A 19,040-nucleotide genomic window follows, 5' to 3' on the forward strand; every position below is an offset into this window, starting at 1 on the left:
CCTTCCAGCTCCATCATCAGATCAGGGGCCCATTTCTCAAATAGTCTAATATTATTAGTGTGTTGCCATGGTAACGCATACGATTTGACAATTCGTGGACTAATAATATTAGTCTAATACCATTCTGGAAGTGTGCCCCAACTCCATGTCATTATTATATTGGATTATCATTCGATTTACTTATAGCCACACTAATATACATACTAACAGGGCAAGTTAAATAATAAGTAGATTACGATACAAGTGCGAAAAATAGGAAATTCGAAACTAGTGGCGATAAATTATAACACGAACGAAAGGAGTGTTTTAAAACGACACGAGATGCGAATGAACTCGCGGGGACTATTTTCCCAGTAGATGGTAAAACTAGACTTTTTTTGGATATAAAAACATGTTTAAAACATTTACGTTTAAACGGTAGAAAATGCGTCTAAGATTACGCAAAGTAAGTATAACGGGTTAGCACTTAATTGACTCAACACGTTATTATGTCGCGGATTAACAAACCAATATAATCGTTACAACTCATTTGGATTTCCGCAAAGTTACGCCCGATTCAAATAAAATATTTAGAAGAAATACTAAATTCATGCGCCGAAACTCAGAATACCCCAATCTGGAATGACGCAGATTATACCTACGACTCGCGTAACTATGACGTCAGCAATCAATATTTCAGCTAACCTAGTTTAAGGAAGATATTAAGGGCATTCACGGCCTAATGCATCGGCAGTGATTCCGCCTAGAAAGCTAGAGGTCCGGAATACGAAACCCAGGGGCCCATTTCTAGAACGATATTAGTCTAATATTATTGTGGTAACCCAACCTATTTGACAGTTCGTGGACAAATATTATTAGTCTAATATCGTTTTTGAGAAATGTGCCCCAGTTCCTGGACTAATAAAATAAATAATAATATTACTCTCATACAGTTCGCGAAAAGAGCCCGAGAACAGGCATTTGATAGTGTATATATCACGAACATATCAGATTCAGATGTGGTATGGTTATATCTATAGTATATTGTGGAAGATAGTTTAGTAATATTTATTTCCCAATTAAATAGTCTTAACGCCAAAAGGGTGTCGTAAACGGATAACCCTTTTGGCGGAAAACCCTTCGAAAGATTCCTATAGCCTAATATCAGAAAATTATCAGCAATGAGGGTGCCTTTGATTAATTAATAAATATTCAGGAGTTTTAAATAGATACTTAAATTTCAGTGACAACCTACATAGTTAGACAAATACATCCAAAGCGTCTATTTTCTTCTTTGCTTATTCCCATATTATATGGGGTCGGCTCTCCTAATTTTTCTGCGCCATGACATTCTGTCTAGGTGTGTCGGATCAGGAAGTCTCTCCTTTAACACGCTAGTCATGCTGGTCCACCACGTCGATAGCGGCCTCTGCTTCCTTTTTCCAGCAGGTACAGCGCTCTTTTAATCTCGTCATCTCGCATGCGCATGACTTGTTCGTACCACCGCAGACATTCTTTCAACTTTTCGGGGATAGGGGCCACCTTGAAGGTTCCACGTATATGTTCATTTCTGACCTTATCAAGCCTAGTCTATGACTCAGGAAAATATTTAATGTGGACTAAAACTAGTGTGCATAAAAAAAGCGCTATTCTAAGGTCATGGTCTTTAACAAAAAGTCGGAAACGGAAATAACGCTACCGGTTGTAATTGTGAACCAACAACTATTGTGAATCATCGACAACGAGGTTTTTCAACCCACAGATTATACTTGCTGCAAAACTGGCGACTGAGATCATAATGCTATCTTCTTTAGCCTTGTTAAGACCAACCAAGAGTGAAAGAGACGGCATTATGACCTGACTCGCCACTTAGTTTTGCGGCAAGTATAGTACAGACTACGCGTCAAAAATATCTACACAGTACATCTCTCTTAACAGCTAAAAGAAAAAAGTCTCTATATGTATGTACACTATACAGAACCAGCTAATTGTTTTTTTAATCATATAGGCGGCAAACCAGGAGACTAATCGCCTGGCGGTAAGCAATAACCGTTGCCCATTGACATCCGCAACACCAGAAGGGTTGTTAAGTGTGTTGCCGACCTATAAGATAGGAGATAGTGTCAGACAAAGATAAGTTGGCAGCGATTTTGATAAACTATGTATCCTATCTATAAAATTATGAAGTTTACTTAACACTCGCACAGGCTGGGCTATCAAAATCGTTGCCAACTTAGCTTGGTCTGACTTCATATCAATACATATTATCTCTATTTGTTATGGATTATGGGAGATGTATGGTTTGATCTATGTTTAAGTTTCTTTGGTTTTTACCTATTTAATGACATAACTTAGCCAACCCCTCAGTAAAACTGGAAGACGTAGGAAGATTCCGGACGTGACGCAGTACGTAAACACGCTCGTAAGTAATAAGTGTGACGTCACAGATCGATAATTCGCCTAACCTAGTTCACGCAAGGGTCTGTTGCGTTAAAGACAATCGGCAGCGTTGTCTGTGAATTTTGTGATACTTGTTTGGAGATACGACTTTTTGTATTTAAGCGGATTATGTTAATTACTAGGAACAGCTCGATACGATATTGACCAAGATTCGAGTCTACAAGACTGTAATTAGGCCAATTTTGATGTATGGGTGTGAAGCTTGGACTCTGACTCAGAAAGGAGAGAGCTCTTAGTGGCGGAGAGGAAAATCTGGCGGAAGATTCTGGGGCCTATCAGAGATGAAGATGGCACTTGGAGGAATAGCTAGAGGAGCTGGTTGCGGTGCCTAATATAATTGGCGAGATCAAAGCCACACGACTCCGCTGGTTCGGTCACCTGGATAGGATGGAAGAGGATCGTCCTGTGAGAAGAGCATATGTGGGGATTGTGGGGCACCCGGGTGGAAAACGTCCATTGGGTGTCCCTTCGTAAAGACGGGCCTTACGGACACTAAGAATGGTGCCAGTACAGCGGTGTCACATCAGTAGTGTGTTCGACTATAGCGTCAAAACTAATTTTGATCAGAATTCAAACGATTTAATTGTTCAATTCGATTAGGTTGATCAGTAAAGGCCAATTTGCTTTGCCAGTTGAAACTTTGGAAACCGCCGAACGGAAGCCGTGGCTCCGGGCGCACTGAACACTGTTGGCAACGGTCCGTCACAAGTGAGCTATTGAGCGAGCGTGATTGTGAGCGGGTTGAGCTGGAGCCAGGCCAGAACCAGAAGGGTCGCTGAAGATAGGAAATATGGCGCGAGCTTGTGAAGGCCCTTTGTACCTCTGGGGTGCCTTAGGACAACACAAAATCTTTAGTGCACATGGAAACTATAGGCCAAAAATCGGCAATTAATGTTTGTACTAAACACTATTGTCCTCGTCTGTCTGTTTGTTTACAATTACACGGCACGTGTATTTGTTTTGATTATTGTTACTGAATTTGACTCAGATATCCATCACCATGGGAGTCGCCGAGGGCTCAGTGCAAAATTTCTAACTATTTGTATGTGCTTCCCTTACTTGGCCATCGGCCATTTGAACTTTTATTTATTATATCCATCCGTACAGTAGAATATATAATAGCTCTAGAACCTATAATTTGCTAATAAGATAAAACATACGTAACATCGTGTAATGCGCAGTTACCCAAGGCCGATCGGCTGACACCATCACTTTTGTCTAATTCCATTCAACAATTTCAAGATAATGATTAATTAATTACGTACTTTGATCGGTTGGCCTTGAAGTACTATCGAATAATTTTGCAGAACCATGTTTTTCTTTGTCTAGTACAAACAATAATAAAATTATTTCAATTATTCTCTGTCTGTCACTTACGTCGTCAAGCACTAAAGGTGCCCGCTGATTACCAGTTCGCCGGACGATATCGGCCTGTCAGTTATTCGCATTGTCAACTTTTGCGAATAACTGACAGGCCGATATCGTCCGACGAACTGATAATCAGTGGGCCCCTAAGGGCCCCTTTAACGTTTCATTACCCAGGGTGTGTAGCTGGATAGCTAAAGTGCCAATCGTAAACGCCCCATAGCGTACGAAACGCAACTGTCACCGTCGCACTAATATGGAGGAGTGATAGAGAGAGATGACTACACTACGCTACCGAGCGTTAACGATAGGCTCGTTGGCTACGGCTAAAGGAGGTACAAGGAGGATTAGGGTCACTTTATAGTTCTAGGTAGTTAGATTAGGACTCGTAAAAAAAAAACTATTGCAACCATTATTGGCGTAGACTATGGATGGACGCTTGCAAGTCATCAGGCCAGACATAGGCACCGACGTCGGCTTCGATCTTAAGCCCCGGCGGCAGGATGGATGTAATAAGCCCTGAATAAAGTTATTAGTTTGTCTTTTTACCGTTACCTTAAGATATTTTTTGGTAAGATAATTAATCGTGCGTATAAGGAAACTCATTAATTTTGTAAATAAGCGCAATAAATTAGGTTAATGATCGTATACGTATTAAATATTTGTTACGTACGGTTTAATTGAAGACTACAGTACAGCTCATGGTGTGGTGTAGGTCTTTTTATTTATTTATTTGTGTAGGTATATGTAGTTTCTTACAGTATTAGTTATCACGAACAATCTTTTTGCAGATCCTTAGTATTAATATCAATGGAACCCTCCGTATATTAAATTAATGGCGAAATTTAAGAGTGAAGAAGCTTTGCGATCCTAGCGAAATAACGGTACATTTTCTATGAAATTTCATTTCGGGAGAAAACGTTTTCCACTAACTAAATCTTAACAAATCGCTTTGATTTTGATGTCGATCGCTTCAGCATAATATATTCTAGGTTTCGTTTAAAAAAAATGCATAGCAAATTTTGAAAAAAAAAAAGGAAAACTTATAAACTTAGTTTTTCCTTGTGTCAATAACAGACTATAATATCATGGATAAAATGGAAAATGCTTGTATGTACAGTCAGCGTCAAATAATTTGTAGCAACCAAAGTAGCCAAATAGTTCGGTACACCATATATTTAGTATGCCAAATAGTTCGGTACACCATATATTTAGTATGGTGTACCGAACTATTTGGCCACTTTGACTGCTACAAAGTATTTGACGCTGACTGTACACGCTTTCTTTCCGCACAAAACATGTTCCATAGTATTACTATAGTGTATAATGCTGTCAGTTTCATATTTTTGTCCGATATTTGACACTGGCACATTTATTACATATTCGCTAACGTTTGCGTAATTTACTTTCTATACATCTCGCTCACACTAATATGAGAGTACCTACGAGCGAGATGCATAGAAAGTTACGCACACGCTAGCGAATGTCACAGTGTCAAACTGGTGGTGGTACAGCTTACACTGCCTGCAGTATTTGTTGAATAAAAGAAATAATTATAACGAACATTATAATAATTAATAACATATCAATTAAATGCGTCGAAAGTAAATTAATTTAAAAATAATAATAACATCAAAATTAAATATAAACTAAAACACATAAAAAAATAATCTAAAATAGAAAATAATCTAAAATGAAATAAATGAAATGAAATGAATCCAGGGACACTTTTAGTCCAGTCGATTCAAATAGTAAACGATGAACTGGACTAGTTACATAAATACAATAACTATTATTAAGATTTAATATGTAGTATAATTTAGATATTTAACCCGTCTAACCTAACTTTGCACTGACATAAATAAAACTTAGTGAGGAGTGTCATTATGAACGTAATATTTTTATAGAAATCTGTCAGAATTTACTTCAATAATGACATTGCCACACTGTAATTTATTGCATATGCCATGGAGAATTAGCTTGGTCCGACTTTTAAAGGCAGAGTCGTCAATATCAGCTTTATCTAATACGTGACAGAATCGATTAATCTATTGAAATGTCACAACGAACTTAAAAGTCCTAATCCTTGGAACAAGGTCGTTCCGCCTCCAAAGCGCGTCTGAAAGTCTCGAAACACACCCAACCCTCAGAATGATACTTCTTCGCTTCTTCCCATATCTGATTAAAACTCTCATCAGTGAACTGTTCCCCGATCTTCTCGAACACCCGTCGAATGACGCCTGGTTCTCGCTTCGCGTACATATCTCTATGGTTCACGTGAAACAACGTCATGACGCTAGGGTTTATGCAGGCCTTCATGTCTGTCTCGTGAGGAAGACAATTCCTAGCGGCCTTTGAGTAGTAATCTGGAGTTATCGGGAAATCCAAGTCGAAGTATCTACCTGATGGCACCCCTGCCATAGGCGAGCAGTCAGGAGGCTGATCTGGCTTTACCATCTCTGTGTAAGTTGTTCTATAATCTATACACGCGTCAGGGAAATCAGGTAACTTGGGTGTTTCTGCGGATGGTATTCTGTAGTTTAAGGCGCGGACGAATGTTTTATACTCTATCTGCTGCCCATCAAAAGCATTCCAGAGTAAGAGTAGAGGTTCTATCAACGATGAATCGAATCTTATGAATTTTGTACCGGCGTAATTGTAAACCACTTCTTTTGGTAGCCATCCTGTGCGTTCTTTATCAAAGAATTTAAGCCCCAAATAAAAATTACCGAAGAAAGTAGGTAAATAGCGAGTTGATAGCATCTTTCTAAGTTTATTAAGATGATTAAAGCATTTTTTAAAGTATTGCTTCTCAGGATTAATCTTGCAGTTCGTTAAACACTCTGCGACGCTGTCCGGACGACCTATCTTCCCAAAAGCATGTCCTTGGGGTACTTCATTGATATTGTTATAAGGTGTTAGAGCCTCTCCTAATATTGGCTTTGAAAAAGTCTGGTAATCAGCTAAAACACTGTTTATAATGTCGCGACCGCTTGTACCAATCTTGATTTTATCATCAGTAAGACAGCATCGAGCATGTCTCCCCCTTTTATCAACGCCGGTTCTATGCCCGTATGTCAAGTTTGGATTATAAGGAGGCCTGCAGTAATTCCTATCAGTTTGGATAGCTAACTGCTTAGCACGCGGAGTCTTATCAGGTAAAGGAACTTTAGGCATTACGATGTCATACAAACTTCCATGATATTTCGTCTTCTTACCGAATGTTGTGCCTTCTATATCAAAGCCCTCAGGCAGCATAGGTACTGGGTCTTTTGACTGCGCTAAAGTCTTTGTCCAATAAGAAGAATACACCGTATCTTTTAAATTATCAGCAATGACTTGATACTTCGTATTGGGTGGTGGGTTGACAAGCTGCGAAACCAGTCCGTTGCAAGCATTTCGCATATCCAACTTCGGAGGGTGTCTGAGAGGTGGTAAAGGTTTTGGAGGTTGTGGAGGGTGGATGGCGTCGCTAAGGAGGGCATCCGCTTCTTCCTTCAGGAGGTAATGTTGGAGAGAATCAGAGACCTTATCATCAGGTTGGGCGGTCGGTATACCAGCAGCGCAGACCTTAGGATCTCTCTCTATGAACATACCGATGTTCCCCTTACCCCCGGACGTGGACCTTTGGCAATCGATAGGCATTGTAAGATAGATCTATTTAAATTGTAAAATGTTTTTATAAAAATGACGTTAGTATTGAAAGGTGACTGACATTTGAGTGAAGTGCATTTGATGTCTATAAAAAAAAAAGATCGAAAATGTTTATTGTGTATGTTATAGTGCATTTACATCATCGTAAGGCTAGACTCCGACCACGCTAAGTATGCACTGAATTGGCAGTGACATCAATAAAAGAGCCATAGGTACTTAACGTAGCGCTTAGCATGAAAGCTACGCCACGGCTACGAAACGCTCGACGCTCACGCTATCCGTCATACATTTGTGCACGCGTTGCGTACCGTACGTGCGTGCGTAACGAGCATGCGTACGTAGCGTGCGCAATAGTGTGATGCCGGCTTAAATTAACAAATGTATGGGGGTCGGCTTACACACCAAACATCAATGAAAAATAAAAATTTATGAATGATGCATGCACGCTCAGATCGTGCATTCGTTCCGTGGCCCTCGGATTAGTAGGACTCTAACACGATTATCAAACTGATAAGGATCAGTATGCCACTCCGATGTGTAAGCAAGATGGTATAGCAATACACTGTGAATAACGATTTCGAATATGTGGCCGTTGAAAAGACGGACGGCAATTGGGCATCATAGACTAAGCCGCTAAGAAGTGAAATTCGAACTTTACCATCTACTACATTATACTATCCGCACTCCAAAATGACGACTAAGATCATATAACCACCTCTTTCACTCCTGCGACGACTAAACAAGTGCGAATGAGGTATTTTATGATCCCCTGTTTTCAGTTTGGATTGGGGATAGTATAGGTGTATATTGTTACTTTATAAATGACTTTAAAATTTGAGTTACTGAAATTATTACATATTTTTCAGGTGGTATAACAAACCTAACACACCATACGTCTCATTTTCAACCAAAAGGTAACACTTTGTCGCTTACCATAAGGATGACATTTTTTATTGTATCTTTATATGAATAACCTATCAAGGCATCCTTTTGACAAGCAACAACCTTTTGATTGAAAATGACATATAATTTTAAAATTCAATAACTGAATGTAGATGAATATTTCAGTTTTAAACCTTTTGACCGCCACTGTCGGCTATGGCCGACATCTGAAAGACTTGCCAACGACGGCTACAGCCGACAGTTTCGCCAATGCAATAGGGACTAAAGTGGGACTCCATAAATTTCAATTTCGCTTAGATAATCATGATCGCCTGCGTCCGGCGCACGGCATGTTCCTTCGCCATCTGGCATTCAAAAGGTTAAGAAAACTTATTAATTTACAACACCCAAATTGAAAAAAGCTTAACCATACACACAAATAAGGTCTGTTGCTACTTAAAAACACTATTGATGGATGACATACAGAAGCAACCTAAAAGGAAATATGTATAGCACATGGTATGACCTATGACATTTAGCCATTATAACTGAATATTATACACAGTTTGTCCTGTAGGGTAGTGGAAAGTTGCAGACGTTATGGTAGAAGTTGTAAGCACAACCTAGGTAGTAGTATCAATAATACGAGTATACAACTACGCGGTTGCAACCACGAATTGTCGTGCCATAATGTATGCGAGATTCCCACGCTTTCAGTAGTCCCCTCGTATTCCTCGATCGACATTATTGTGTGTTATAACTCCACTAACATCCTCTCACGTTACCCACAACACGCCGGCCCACATGCATCCAAGATCGATACAGGGCGAAAAAATAAACCACCTTCTACGTGGATATCGATTTGTACTCTTTTCACACTTAAAAACAACGTTTTATCAATGCAATATTGCAACTTAACACGCTGCAGTTGTTAATGATAACATTTTTAAACGTAAAATGCAGTTAACGATACAGAAAAAATGTTTTTACTCACCAAAATGTAAGGCTTAACGCATTCCGGTGTCGCACTGGTGTATCACTAAATTTCACGCACAAACTAAATTATTTACATATGAATGATTTACGGTAAAGTTAATGGTAATGAGGCTTATAGCTTTTGTGTAGCTAAAGGTCAGAATAAATAAACATCGAATTTACGACAATACGAAGCAAGCAATCTCCGTACTTCGCCAAGTGTTTCTGTCGCTATTCGTCCTTTTTCCCTTTTCTGTTGACAGCAGCTGATTTGACATTTGTTAAACCATTTCACACGATGCGAACGGGTCGATCGTTTGTCTATGGTATTTTTTGCGTGACTGTTAGATTTCCCTATGCGTATTTTCATACTAAAGTAAAATATCAAACCGCTCATTGTCTATGAATAAAGTTGCCAACTACAATAATTTACCCACTTTACTAGTAATTTGAACTATGTAATATTATTTAATTTGTTAAGCAATAACCGGTAAACTTAATTCATACCACATATATGATATAATATATGTTACATTCTGCTACGAGGGGGGGGTAAGTGAAATTTTGTAAACGAGGGGGTTGATGGTCGGGACAAGACTTGAGTTTGCAATATTCTGACCCCGGAGTTCCACACAATGTTTTTTATCACACTTTCGCAGAAAAAAATTGAATTTTAAGCGAAATAATTCTTAATAAATACGGTGACATATCAAACATTCGTCCGCCTTATTGTCAGTCTTTGACAGGTTAGGCATCGAAGGCCCATCGTTTTCAGCCACGATTGATTGGCAGCTGGAATCGAACAGATAAAGTCAGACCAAGCTCAGTTGACAATGATTTTGATAGCCCAGGCTGTGCAAGTGTTAAGTCTCCCTGCGAATTCATCTGCCAAGTAGTTCTTCGCACACTTCACACACAAGAACTTGGATGCGTTTCAGCAGCGAGGTATGAACCCGTACCGCGCCATGCGCAGCAAGAAGCTCGCCTATTGCGGGGATCTTTCTCTTTTACTCTCACTAAGACGTAATTAGTGTGACAGAGAAAAATGCCCGCAATTGACGAACTTCAATTTTCACGGTTATAGCCCAGGGCTATACTATAACTGCGATCTACGCAAGTCGGAGAAGTCGGTGTATGCCGGATACAATTAAAAAGTAAGCAACTTTCATAGTGGCCTTTAAGTTAAAACTAAAACTGTAGGTGGCTCCTTGATCACACGTTTTATTCATGAGATGAGTTCTACAAACTTCCTACTCAATGAGTTTAGATAATAAATTTGTATTAACTATGATTGTTATGTTATTATATACTTATGTACCTGTACCTATTGTACATTATGTAACACCTAATGTATTTCCTAGACCTAAGCCTAACATGTAACTTGGTGTTATGAATAAGTTATTTTTATTTGTATGTGTATTGTTATTGTTAGTTTGAGGTTTAAAATACCACTTGGACTGTCTAGGCTGTCAAAATCGCTGCCAACTTATCTTGGTCTGACTCTAGTTGCTAAACCAAACTTCATTGGTGTCATAAAGGCGCAAAGGCTTCGGTGTCTCGTCCATCTAGAGCGAATGGGAGGCGATCGGGCGGTGAAAAGAGCGTTTGAGGAAAAACCGACAGCACGCCGCCCGGTGGGTCGACTTGGAGTCGACGTAGGTAACGATAGGGTTTTTATTTAATAAAATATTTTTATTAATACCCACTTGGTACGAATGAATTAGTCGAATAGGTTGATAGTAGGAAGGTCGAATGGAGATTAAGTAAACTCAAACATTGCCGAAGATGTGTTGTATTCTTGGTTAACAAGTATAAATAGAGCGGGTAAAACTAAACATAACTTATTTATAGGCTATTATTGCTTACATGCTATTTATATAATTACGTGCGTCGCATATTTATGTTGCAGGCAGTAACGTATAGTTACTGTTAATGTGTTAATTTAGGCATATAGTACATAGTGTACTCTAGCTGTAAGTTTTCCTAAGAAATAAAATAAAATAAATAATTTAAAAAAGTTACAATCCATAACTCCTGCGTGAAAAATATAGGCCTTTGTCCTTCAGTACATCCGCATAAAATCTTTTTCGAGCATGTGAATGAAAAATTATTTCTTCATACATTTCATAATATTATTACGTAAAAGACCAAAGGGAGTAAACGATTTTGTGGTATATTTCAGATTTATTCGGGTGATGTTATCTTTTGAGCAGGCAACTTTAACGTTTAAATTTGACAGTAATGACATTTGAATCCGTATAAATCGCGGGCTCGTTGTGTTATTTTACAACTCTTAATTTATTGTTTAGTATTGTTCCTTCGGTTAAAGCTCATTTTTGAATGTAGGGGGAGGTTACACAGTAAAAGACATGTTTCTTCGATGCAGGTGTAATTGCAACTGAGTTAATGATCTACTATGGCTACATATATATGCATAGATACGTTTAAACATACCGGCCGCCAAAACTAACAGTTTTCAATAAATTTAAACAATTCAAAACAGAGGGCATGCACCGTCATTTACAAAAAAGATGAAAATTTTAAGATATGAACAATAATATATACGTTTTAGTAAAAAATATTCACTTCAGCACATGCAAAATCGTTTCACTCACTTCATCATATATTTGACTGTACTAGATTCGGTCTATAACTACTCATTCAATGTTTTAGGAAGTAATATTAATTTTGATAAAGGTCTTTTAAGCTCGTGGTCTCCCTTGCACTGTACAGTTACCACTCTCACCAGGTTATCTGCTCCAGGATGAAGATACTTGACCCTCCCTAGTAACCATTTAGTAGGTGGCGTAATTTCATCCTTTATGATTACTAAATCTCCAATGCAGGGCGCTGGTACAGTAACTTGCCACTTATATCTTTGTTGCAGTGTGTTAAGGTAATCGTTCTGCCATTGACGCCAAAAGTTCTGTGTCATCTTCTGTACTAACTGCCATCTGGTAAGTATATTGACCTTTTTGTGCTCATAATTGAAGTCTGGAACACTGACCAAGGGCTCACCCACTAAGAAATGTCCTGGCGTCAGCGGGACTCCTGTGGTACTGTCTATTTCACAAAGAGGACGACTATTTAGACAGGCCTCGACCTGAGTCAACAGAGTGGCTAATTCTTCATAAGTCAGTTTAGTATCCTTATTTACTCTGGCTAAATGTCGTTTGGCAGACTGAACTCCCGCTTCCCATAGGCCGCCGTATGAAGGCATTCTTGGGGGTATGAAGTGCCACGTTGTCCCTTCAGTAGCCAGCAGTTCTGCCACTTCGCTGGCTAAATTGTTTTTCCCAGGTTCGAACATACATTTCAACTCTTTAGCAGAACCAGTAAAATTGGTACCATTGTCGCTCCAAATATCTTGACAATGGCCTCTGCGCGCAACAAATCTTCTAAAAGCAGCTATGAAAGCTTGTGAAGTCAGATCTGATACAGCCTCAAGATGAATGGCTTTCGTAGCCATGCATACGAACAAACAAATGTATCCCTTAGTTGCATGATGTCCTCGGCCTTTAGAGGTTCTCATTAAAACGGGTCCAGCATAATCAACGCCACTATTTAAAAAAGGTCGATTTTGGTTAACTCTGACTGTTGGCAACTGGCCCATGAATTGATTCTTGACTTTAGCTTTGTCTATGACACAGGTCTTGCAATTGTAAATACATTTTCGAATGGATGACTTTAAGCCGATAACCCAATATTTGGTTTTCACGTAAGTCATCATTAACTGATTCCAACCATGAAGTGTTCTAGTGTGGGCCTCATTAATAATTAATTTTGTAATATGTTGGTTTCGTGGAATAATAATTGGATGCTTTGTCTGTTCAGACAATGAGGCATTTTGAAGACGTCCTCCCACTCTTAACAAACCTTTCTCGTCTAAGAATGGTGCAAGTGTGATTAGAGTACTTCTTTTCTTAACTCTTCCATCTTTTTTCAAATCGTCTATATCTTTTCTGTATACTAGATTTTGATAAAACCTTATACATTCTTCTTCTACTTTTTCCATTTCTTTAACTGTTAAATGTTTACTCTCTTCTAGTTCTCTTTTTCGTTCAGTTAACATTCTTCTACAATAAGCTAGCACTCTCTTCATTCGTGACATTGTTGAAAATCTCTCCCATATAGGCCTCTCATCTACAAGTACATGACATGTCGTTTTAGATTCTAATTCTGTTTGTGCAATTTCTGTTTTTTCATATTCTACTTGGTCTCTCTTAAGCCAGTCAGGCCCATTCCACCACAGATCTTGTGTAGCTAATTCTTGCGCTTTGACTCCTCTTGTCGCGATGTCCGCAGGATTGTCAGCAGATTGCACATGTCTCCAACGATCATTATCTATCAATCTGGTAATATCTGCTGTTCTATTCGCTACAAATGTTTTCCAGCGACTAGGTTGAGATTGCAGCCAAGCCAGTACGACCATTGAGTCTGTCCAAACAAATATTTTATTTTTAGGAATCTTCAGAAGTTCTGCGACATCACTGATCAATTCTGCTAATAAGGCTGCAGCACAAAGCTCTAATTTTGGAACAGAAAGCTGCTTCAAGGGTGCGACTTTAGTTCTTGATGCGATCATTGAGACGTATACTACACCACCTCTAACAACTTTCAGGTACGTCACAGCTGCATAAGCTTGAGTGGATGCATCTGAAAATCCGTGCAGCTCAATGAGATCATCTTCTCGTGTCAAGTGTAACCAGCGCTGAACCTTGATGTTTTGTAAATTTACCAGTTCTTCTCTATAGCGTATCCACTCGTCTGTCAAGTCCGATGTCAATTCATCATCCCACCCCAGATGACTCAACCATAACTTCTGAATTAAAACTTTAGCAGTTATAATTACAGGTGCTAGCCACCCAAAGGGGTCGAAAAGACGAGCTACATCAGAAAGTATCGACCTCTTAGTTATAGGACTTCTCATCTCAGGTAAGTTTACTGTAATTTCAAACGTATCGTCTTGTCTATTCCAGGTCAAACCAAGAATCTTTATTATTTTATCCATTTTGATTTCCAGCGTGTCTCTTGTACTGTTATCTTCTTTTAGATATTCTAAAACTTCATCTGAATTGCTAGACCATTTTTGCATTCGAAATCCTCCTCTTCTCAATATTTCTTTAATTTCTTGACACATTTTCTTTGTTTCTTCTATGTTTTCATTTCCTACCATTAGATCATCCATGTAAAACGACTTCTTTATTACAGGTGCAGTTTCTGGAAATTCGTGAGCTTCATCGTCGGCTAATTGGTTTAATGTACGGACTGCTAAGAATGGCGCTGCAGCGGTCCCAAAAGTCACAGTTGTTAACTCATAGCTCTCGAACTCATCTTCCGGCCTATCTCTCCAGACAATGCGTTGCAGGTTTATGTGTTCCTTTGTCATATTTATCATCCTATACATTTTCACGATATCTCCCACGACGCAAATCTTGTGTTTTCGCCAAGCTATTACTAGGCTCCGAAGATCTGGTTGTAAAACTGGCCCTACCATCATGGTGTCATTGAGAGAGTGACCGTGTGAGCCCTTAGCAGAAGCATCATAGACTACGCGCACTTTACTAGTGTCTTTGTCCTCTCGAATAACAGCCAAATGAGCAAGATACAGTGCATTTTCATCGTTTTGTGTTTCTGATCTTCGCAAGTGTCCCATGTCCTTGTACTCATTTATAACATTTGTGTATTCCTGCTTTAACTTATCGTCTTTTCTAAATTTTCTTTCCAAACTCTGAAATCGATTGATAGCCTGATGTTTCGTATCACCACATAGATTAACAGTTTCTTCAACATTTTGTTTCAATGGTAAGTGTACTGTATATCTTCCGCTTTCATCTCTTTTAGTTGTCCTTTTGTATATCTCTTCGCATTTTTCTTCTTCTTTTGTCAGTATTTTCTTTTTCTTGTACACATCAGTTTCTATCTCCCAGAACCTTCGCAGTAAATCATTGTCTTCAGCCACCATTCTTGTTATGTGTAATGTTGTAACGTTGTGTTGGTCGCTCTGTGCTTCTATTTGTTTTCGACCCGTTAGTATCCATCCTAAAGTAGTTTTTTGAGCGACTATCCCATCATTCATTTTTAATAAACCTTCTTGAATAATTTGACAGTAGATTTCTGCGCCGAGCAACATATCCACCTTGCTGGGTATGTCATAGGTAGGATCAGCCAATTTCAATGTTTCAATGGCCTGAGAATCTATCGAAATATGTTTCGAAGGTAAATATGTGGATACAGACTTTAAAACGTAAGCTGAAACTAGAACAGTCTTTTTGTTTTCATATCTTGATGAAATTGTAATGTCGACCATATGCTTAATATTTATTTGTGTACTTTCTTCAAGTCCAGAAACTACTCCATTGATGCTAGTTCTTGGCAAACCCAGTAATTGTACAACTCGTTCTGATACAAATGAAGCCTCTGAGCACGGGTCGATTAGAGCTCGAAGTATGTGTGTATCACCATCGCTTGATCTTACCGCTACTTGGGCTGTGGCCAGTAACATTTTACGACTCGGTTGTTGTTTGGAAACGTGCAAAGTTGTAAGTTTCGTGTCAGGTTCTGGTTGTGATTGTGGTTGTGTAGCAGCTACTTCTTCATTAGCTTCTCGCGTTTGATGCAGAAGAGAATGATGTCTTTTTCTGCAGATCCTGCACGACGTCTTTTGTTTGCATCGAAATACATTATGGTATGGAACAAGACAGTTGTAACACAATCGGTTCTTTCTCACAAAATCATGTCTGTCTTCCACTGAGTTTTTAGTAAATTCCTTGCAGTTGAATATGTAGTGTTCGCCTTTACAATAGGTACAAGTAGGCTGTGATGCTACGCTAGCATGAGCACATTGGAACAAACTCTCTTCATCTTCTTCTTGTTCAGCTACATGAAATGTTTTGGGAGTTTGTGACTTATCACGTGTAGGCATTGAAACTGCTGCGGCCATTTCCAATGTGCGAAACTTAGCCACCAGAAACTTCTGTAACTCTTCCCACTTAGGCATGTCTTCTGAGCTGTCCTTATGTACAGTTTGTTCCCAGTCTTTAACTGACTCAGCGTCCAGCTTCTGTCCGACGAGAAAGATAATTATCGGATCCCAAGAATCCGTGTTTACGTTTAAATTGTTTAAACTGTTGATACATTCCATAGTGGTATCAAGTAAATGTTTTATTTGATTTGAAGACTGGGTTTGAATCTTCTTCTGACCAACTAATTTCTTTAATACAGAATTAACAATCATTCTTTTGTTGCCGAAACGGTTTTTAAGTAACTCCCATGCCTGTGTGTAATTATTTTCTGTTATTTGTACATGCCGCAATAATGTCTCTGCTTCACCAGAGACACTTGTTTTTAAATAGTGTAACTTTTGTACACTTGTTAATTTTGTGTTGTGCACGAGGGCTGTGAATAAATCTTGGTATGTGGGCCAATCCTCATATTTCCCTGAAAAGGTCGGCAATTGGATTTTTGGCAGATTTACAAACGGTAATTGCCCTTCATGGAACGACGTTGACATAGTAGATAATTCCATTGCCTTTTTTTCAGACTCCCACTTGGTCAATAAATCTGTTAAGTCGGCATGCAAACAGAGGTAAAGGTCTTCCACAATATAATAATCTTCATTAACAAAATACTTGATATCTCCTCGTTGTTCACGCGGTGTGCAATGCATGAGACTATTGTGTGCTTGTTTAAACATAATCCAATAATCATCAAGCATTTTAATTCTTTGTTTAACATAACCCTCGGTTAGCCGTTGTTTTGGACACTTCTTTATGTTAGATTGCGTTTTTTGTATCATACCGGCCACATCTTCTAACTTGGTAATGAATTGAGTTTGTTCGGGCGTTATTGGAGGCATTTTAGTAATTTATTCACTAAATTATTCACTTTATAATTAATCAGATAATTGTCACTAGGTATCAAAGTCAATAGTTCCAACACACGAAGTTATCTTTACGCCAAATAGTTTGTAAATCACACTTGCAATCACTTTCCTGTTTGTTATAAATCAATAATTATTTAACTTTACTTAAATCTTCACTAAACAACGTAAACAACTCCGCTTATCTCTTAAGGAATGCGATTGTATTCGCCGGCCGGCCGCCTGCATCACTCCCGTACTTGATCCGGTTCGATTTTGGACCATATGTTCCTTCGGTTAAAGCTCATTTTTGAATGTAGGGGGAGGTTACACAGTAAAAGACATGTTTCTTCGATGCAGGTGTAATTGCAACTGAGTTAATGATCTACTATGGCTACATATATATGCATAGATACGTTTAAACAAGTATAAATAAAAACAATGATATCGAGTGCACGCACTGCTAGACTAGCCCGAGAAGTGAAACTTTTCCAATCGAAACCGCCATGGGGCGTGAACTGCCACCCGGAAAAAGAAGATCAGTATGATGTGTTACTGGTAAAAATGCTCGGACCCAAGGGGTCTCCATACGAAAATGGCTCGTTCAAGCTTAATATAACCATTCCGGAGAAGTACCCATTCGAGCCGCCCATCGTCAAATTCCTAACACCAGTATACCATCCGAATATTGATAAAGGTAAATGTTTTTCAAGTCCTGTGATTCTTTTTCTTGGATTATGCATCACAAAGTTAAAAATGAATTTAGTACAATGCCAAACCTTTATTGTAAAACATTCAGCTGCAGAGAAAAATTACCCCCCTGGATAGAAATTTGTGTGCAATGGTGCTAGAGTCAGACCAAGGTAAGTTGTGCAACTGTTAAGTAAACATCATAATTTCATGTTTGATGTTTAAAATAATACTGGCACTGTCTGGGCTATCAAAATCGCTGCCAACTTATTTTGGTCTGACTCTACAATACAATTAGCCTTCAATCACTGACTAGTTATGTTTTGTGTCCATTTGTGTGGTTTCAATCTTGTGAAGGTGCTAAGCGAATAATATTACTGACTGCACATGAACTTTGATGTGTGTAGATAAATCAGTGACTTGTTTATCGTTCTGTTATGTTGCTTTGTCACTGTTTTTACTTGTCACTAGTCAGGTCGTCAGGGTTTAACAAGATTTCGCCTTGTAAAATGATAATAAAAACTTGTTCTAAATTAGATATTTTGGGTTTCAGGCGGCCGTATCTGCATGGACATGTTAAAAATGCCTCCCAAAGGAGCGTGGCTGCCTACGATCACCCTAGAAACTCTACTCATCTCAATACAGACGTTACTTGCTAACCCTAACCCTGATGACCCACTGATGCTGGATGTAGCAAATGAATATAAATATGACGTTGATAAATTTATGGAGAATGCAAGGTTGCATACAGATAAATATGCTGTAGAATTGTAATATTAAGTAAAGTCTTACATATCATTTTAAGTTACCTTTTTGAATTGATGCCATCGTTGTTTTTATTACCGCACCTCCCGCCAAAGGAGCAAATCTGATCCTCACTTCTTAGATACATGGCACATCAACATTGACATCTATCTAAGGACGGGCCTTACGGGCAATAAGAATAGGGCCAGTACATCGGTGTGCACACGAATTTGAGATAATCATGCAGTCAAATGCCACAACGCATTTGATTGATGAGTTCGCATCACGCGCGCGATTGGTCGCATCTAGTTGCATTAGACTGTATGATTGGCTCGAATTTGTGAGTGACACCACTGGACTAGTACCCTTGTAAAGCCCGTCCTTATGGGGACTAGTTCGCTATACAATATAGGCCTGTCAGTTTTTGCAA

The 19,040-nt window shown here is 38.8% G+C and overlaps 4 protein-coding genes across 4 annotated transcripts in view; 1 reads left to right on the forward strand and 3 right to left on the reverse strand.

Moving 5' to 3' along the window:
• Positions 1-9,582, reverse strand: part of LOC133530461 (oxidative stress-induced growth inhibitor 1-like) — a 79,648-nt gene extending 70,066 nt beyond the window's left edge. The window contains 1 exon segment of the mRNA XM_061868375.1: positions 9,335-9,582. The gene's annotated coding sequence lies outside the window, so the exon portion shown is untranslated.
• LOC133530464 (EF-hand domain-containing family member B-like) lies at positions 5,358-9,321 on the reverse strand. The gene has a single exon (XM_061868379.1). The coding sequence runs from the start codon at positions 7,447-7,449 to the stop codon at positions 5,884-5,886; it is 1,566 nt and encodes a 521-aa protein (XP_061724363.1). The 5' UTR covers positions 7,450-9,321; the 3' UTR covers positions 5,358-5,883.
• A 2,386-nt stretch (positions 9,583-11,968) lies between the features above and the next one.
• On the reverse strand, positions 11,969-16,459 carry LOC133530404 (uncharacterized). The gene is made up of 2 exons (XM_061868313.1): positions 13,192-16,459; positions 11,969-12,636 (listed from the first exon to the last, which is right to left on the reverse strand). Exons 1-2 carry the CDS (start codon positions 16,457-16,459, stop codon positions 11,969-11,971), a joined length of 3,936 nt encoding a protein of 1,311 aa, XP_061724297.1.
• A 1,148-nt stretch (positions 16,460-17,607) lies between these two features.
• LOC133530469 (ubiquitin-conjugating enzyme E2 T-like) lies at positions 17,608-18,670 on the forward strand. The gene is made up of 2 exons (XM_061868387.1): positions 17,608-17,873; positions 18,420-18,670. The coding sequence occupies exons 1-2, from the start codon at positions 17,618-17,620 to the stop codon at positions 18,638-18,640; spliced, it is 477 nt and encodes a 158-aa protein (XP_061724371.1). The 5' UTR covers positions 17,608-17,617; the 3' UTR covers positions 18,641-18,670.
• The last annotated feature ends 370 nt before the right edge of the window (positions 18,671-19,040 follow it).

Source organism: Cydia pomonella, chromosome 22 (assembly GCF_033807575.1).
Source record: "Cydia pomonella isolate Wapato2018A chromosome 22, ilCydPomo1, whole genome shotgun sequence".
NCBI lineage: Eukaryota > Metazoa > Arthropoda > Insecta > Lepidoptera > Tortricidae > Cydia > Cydia pomonella.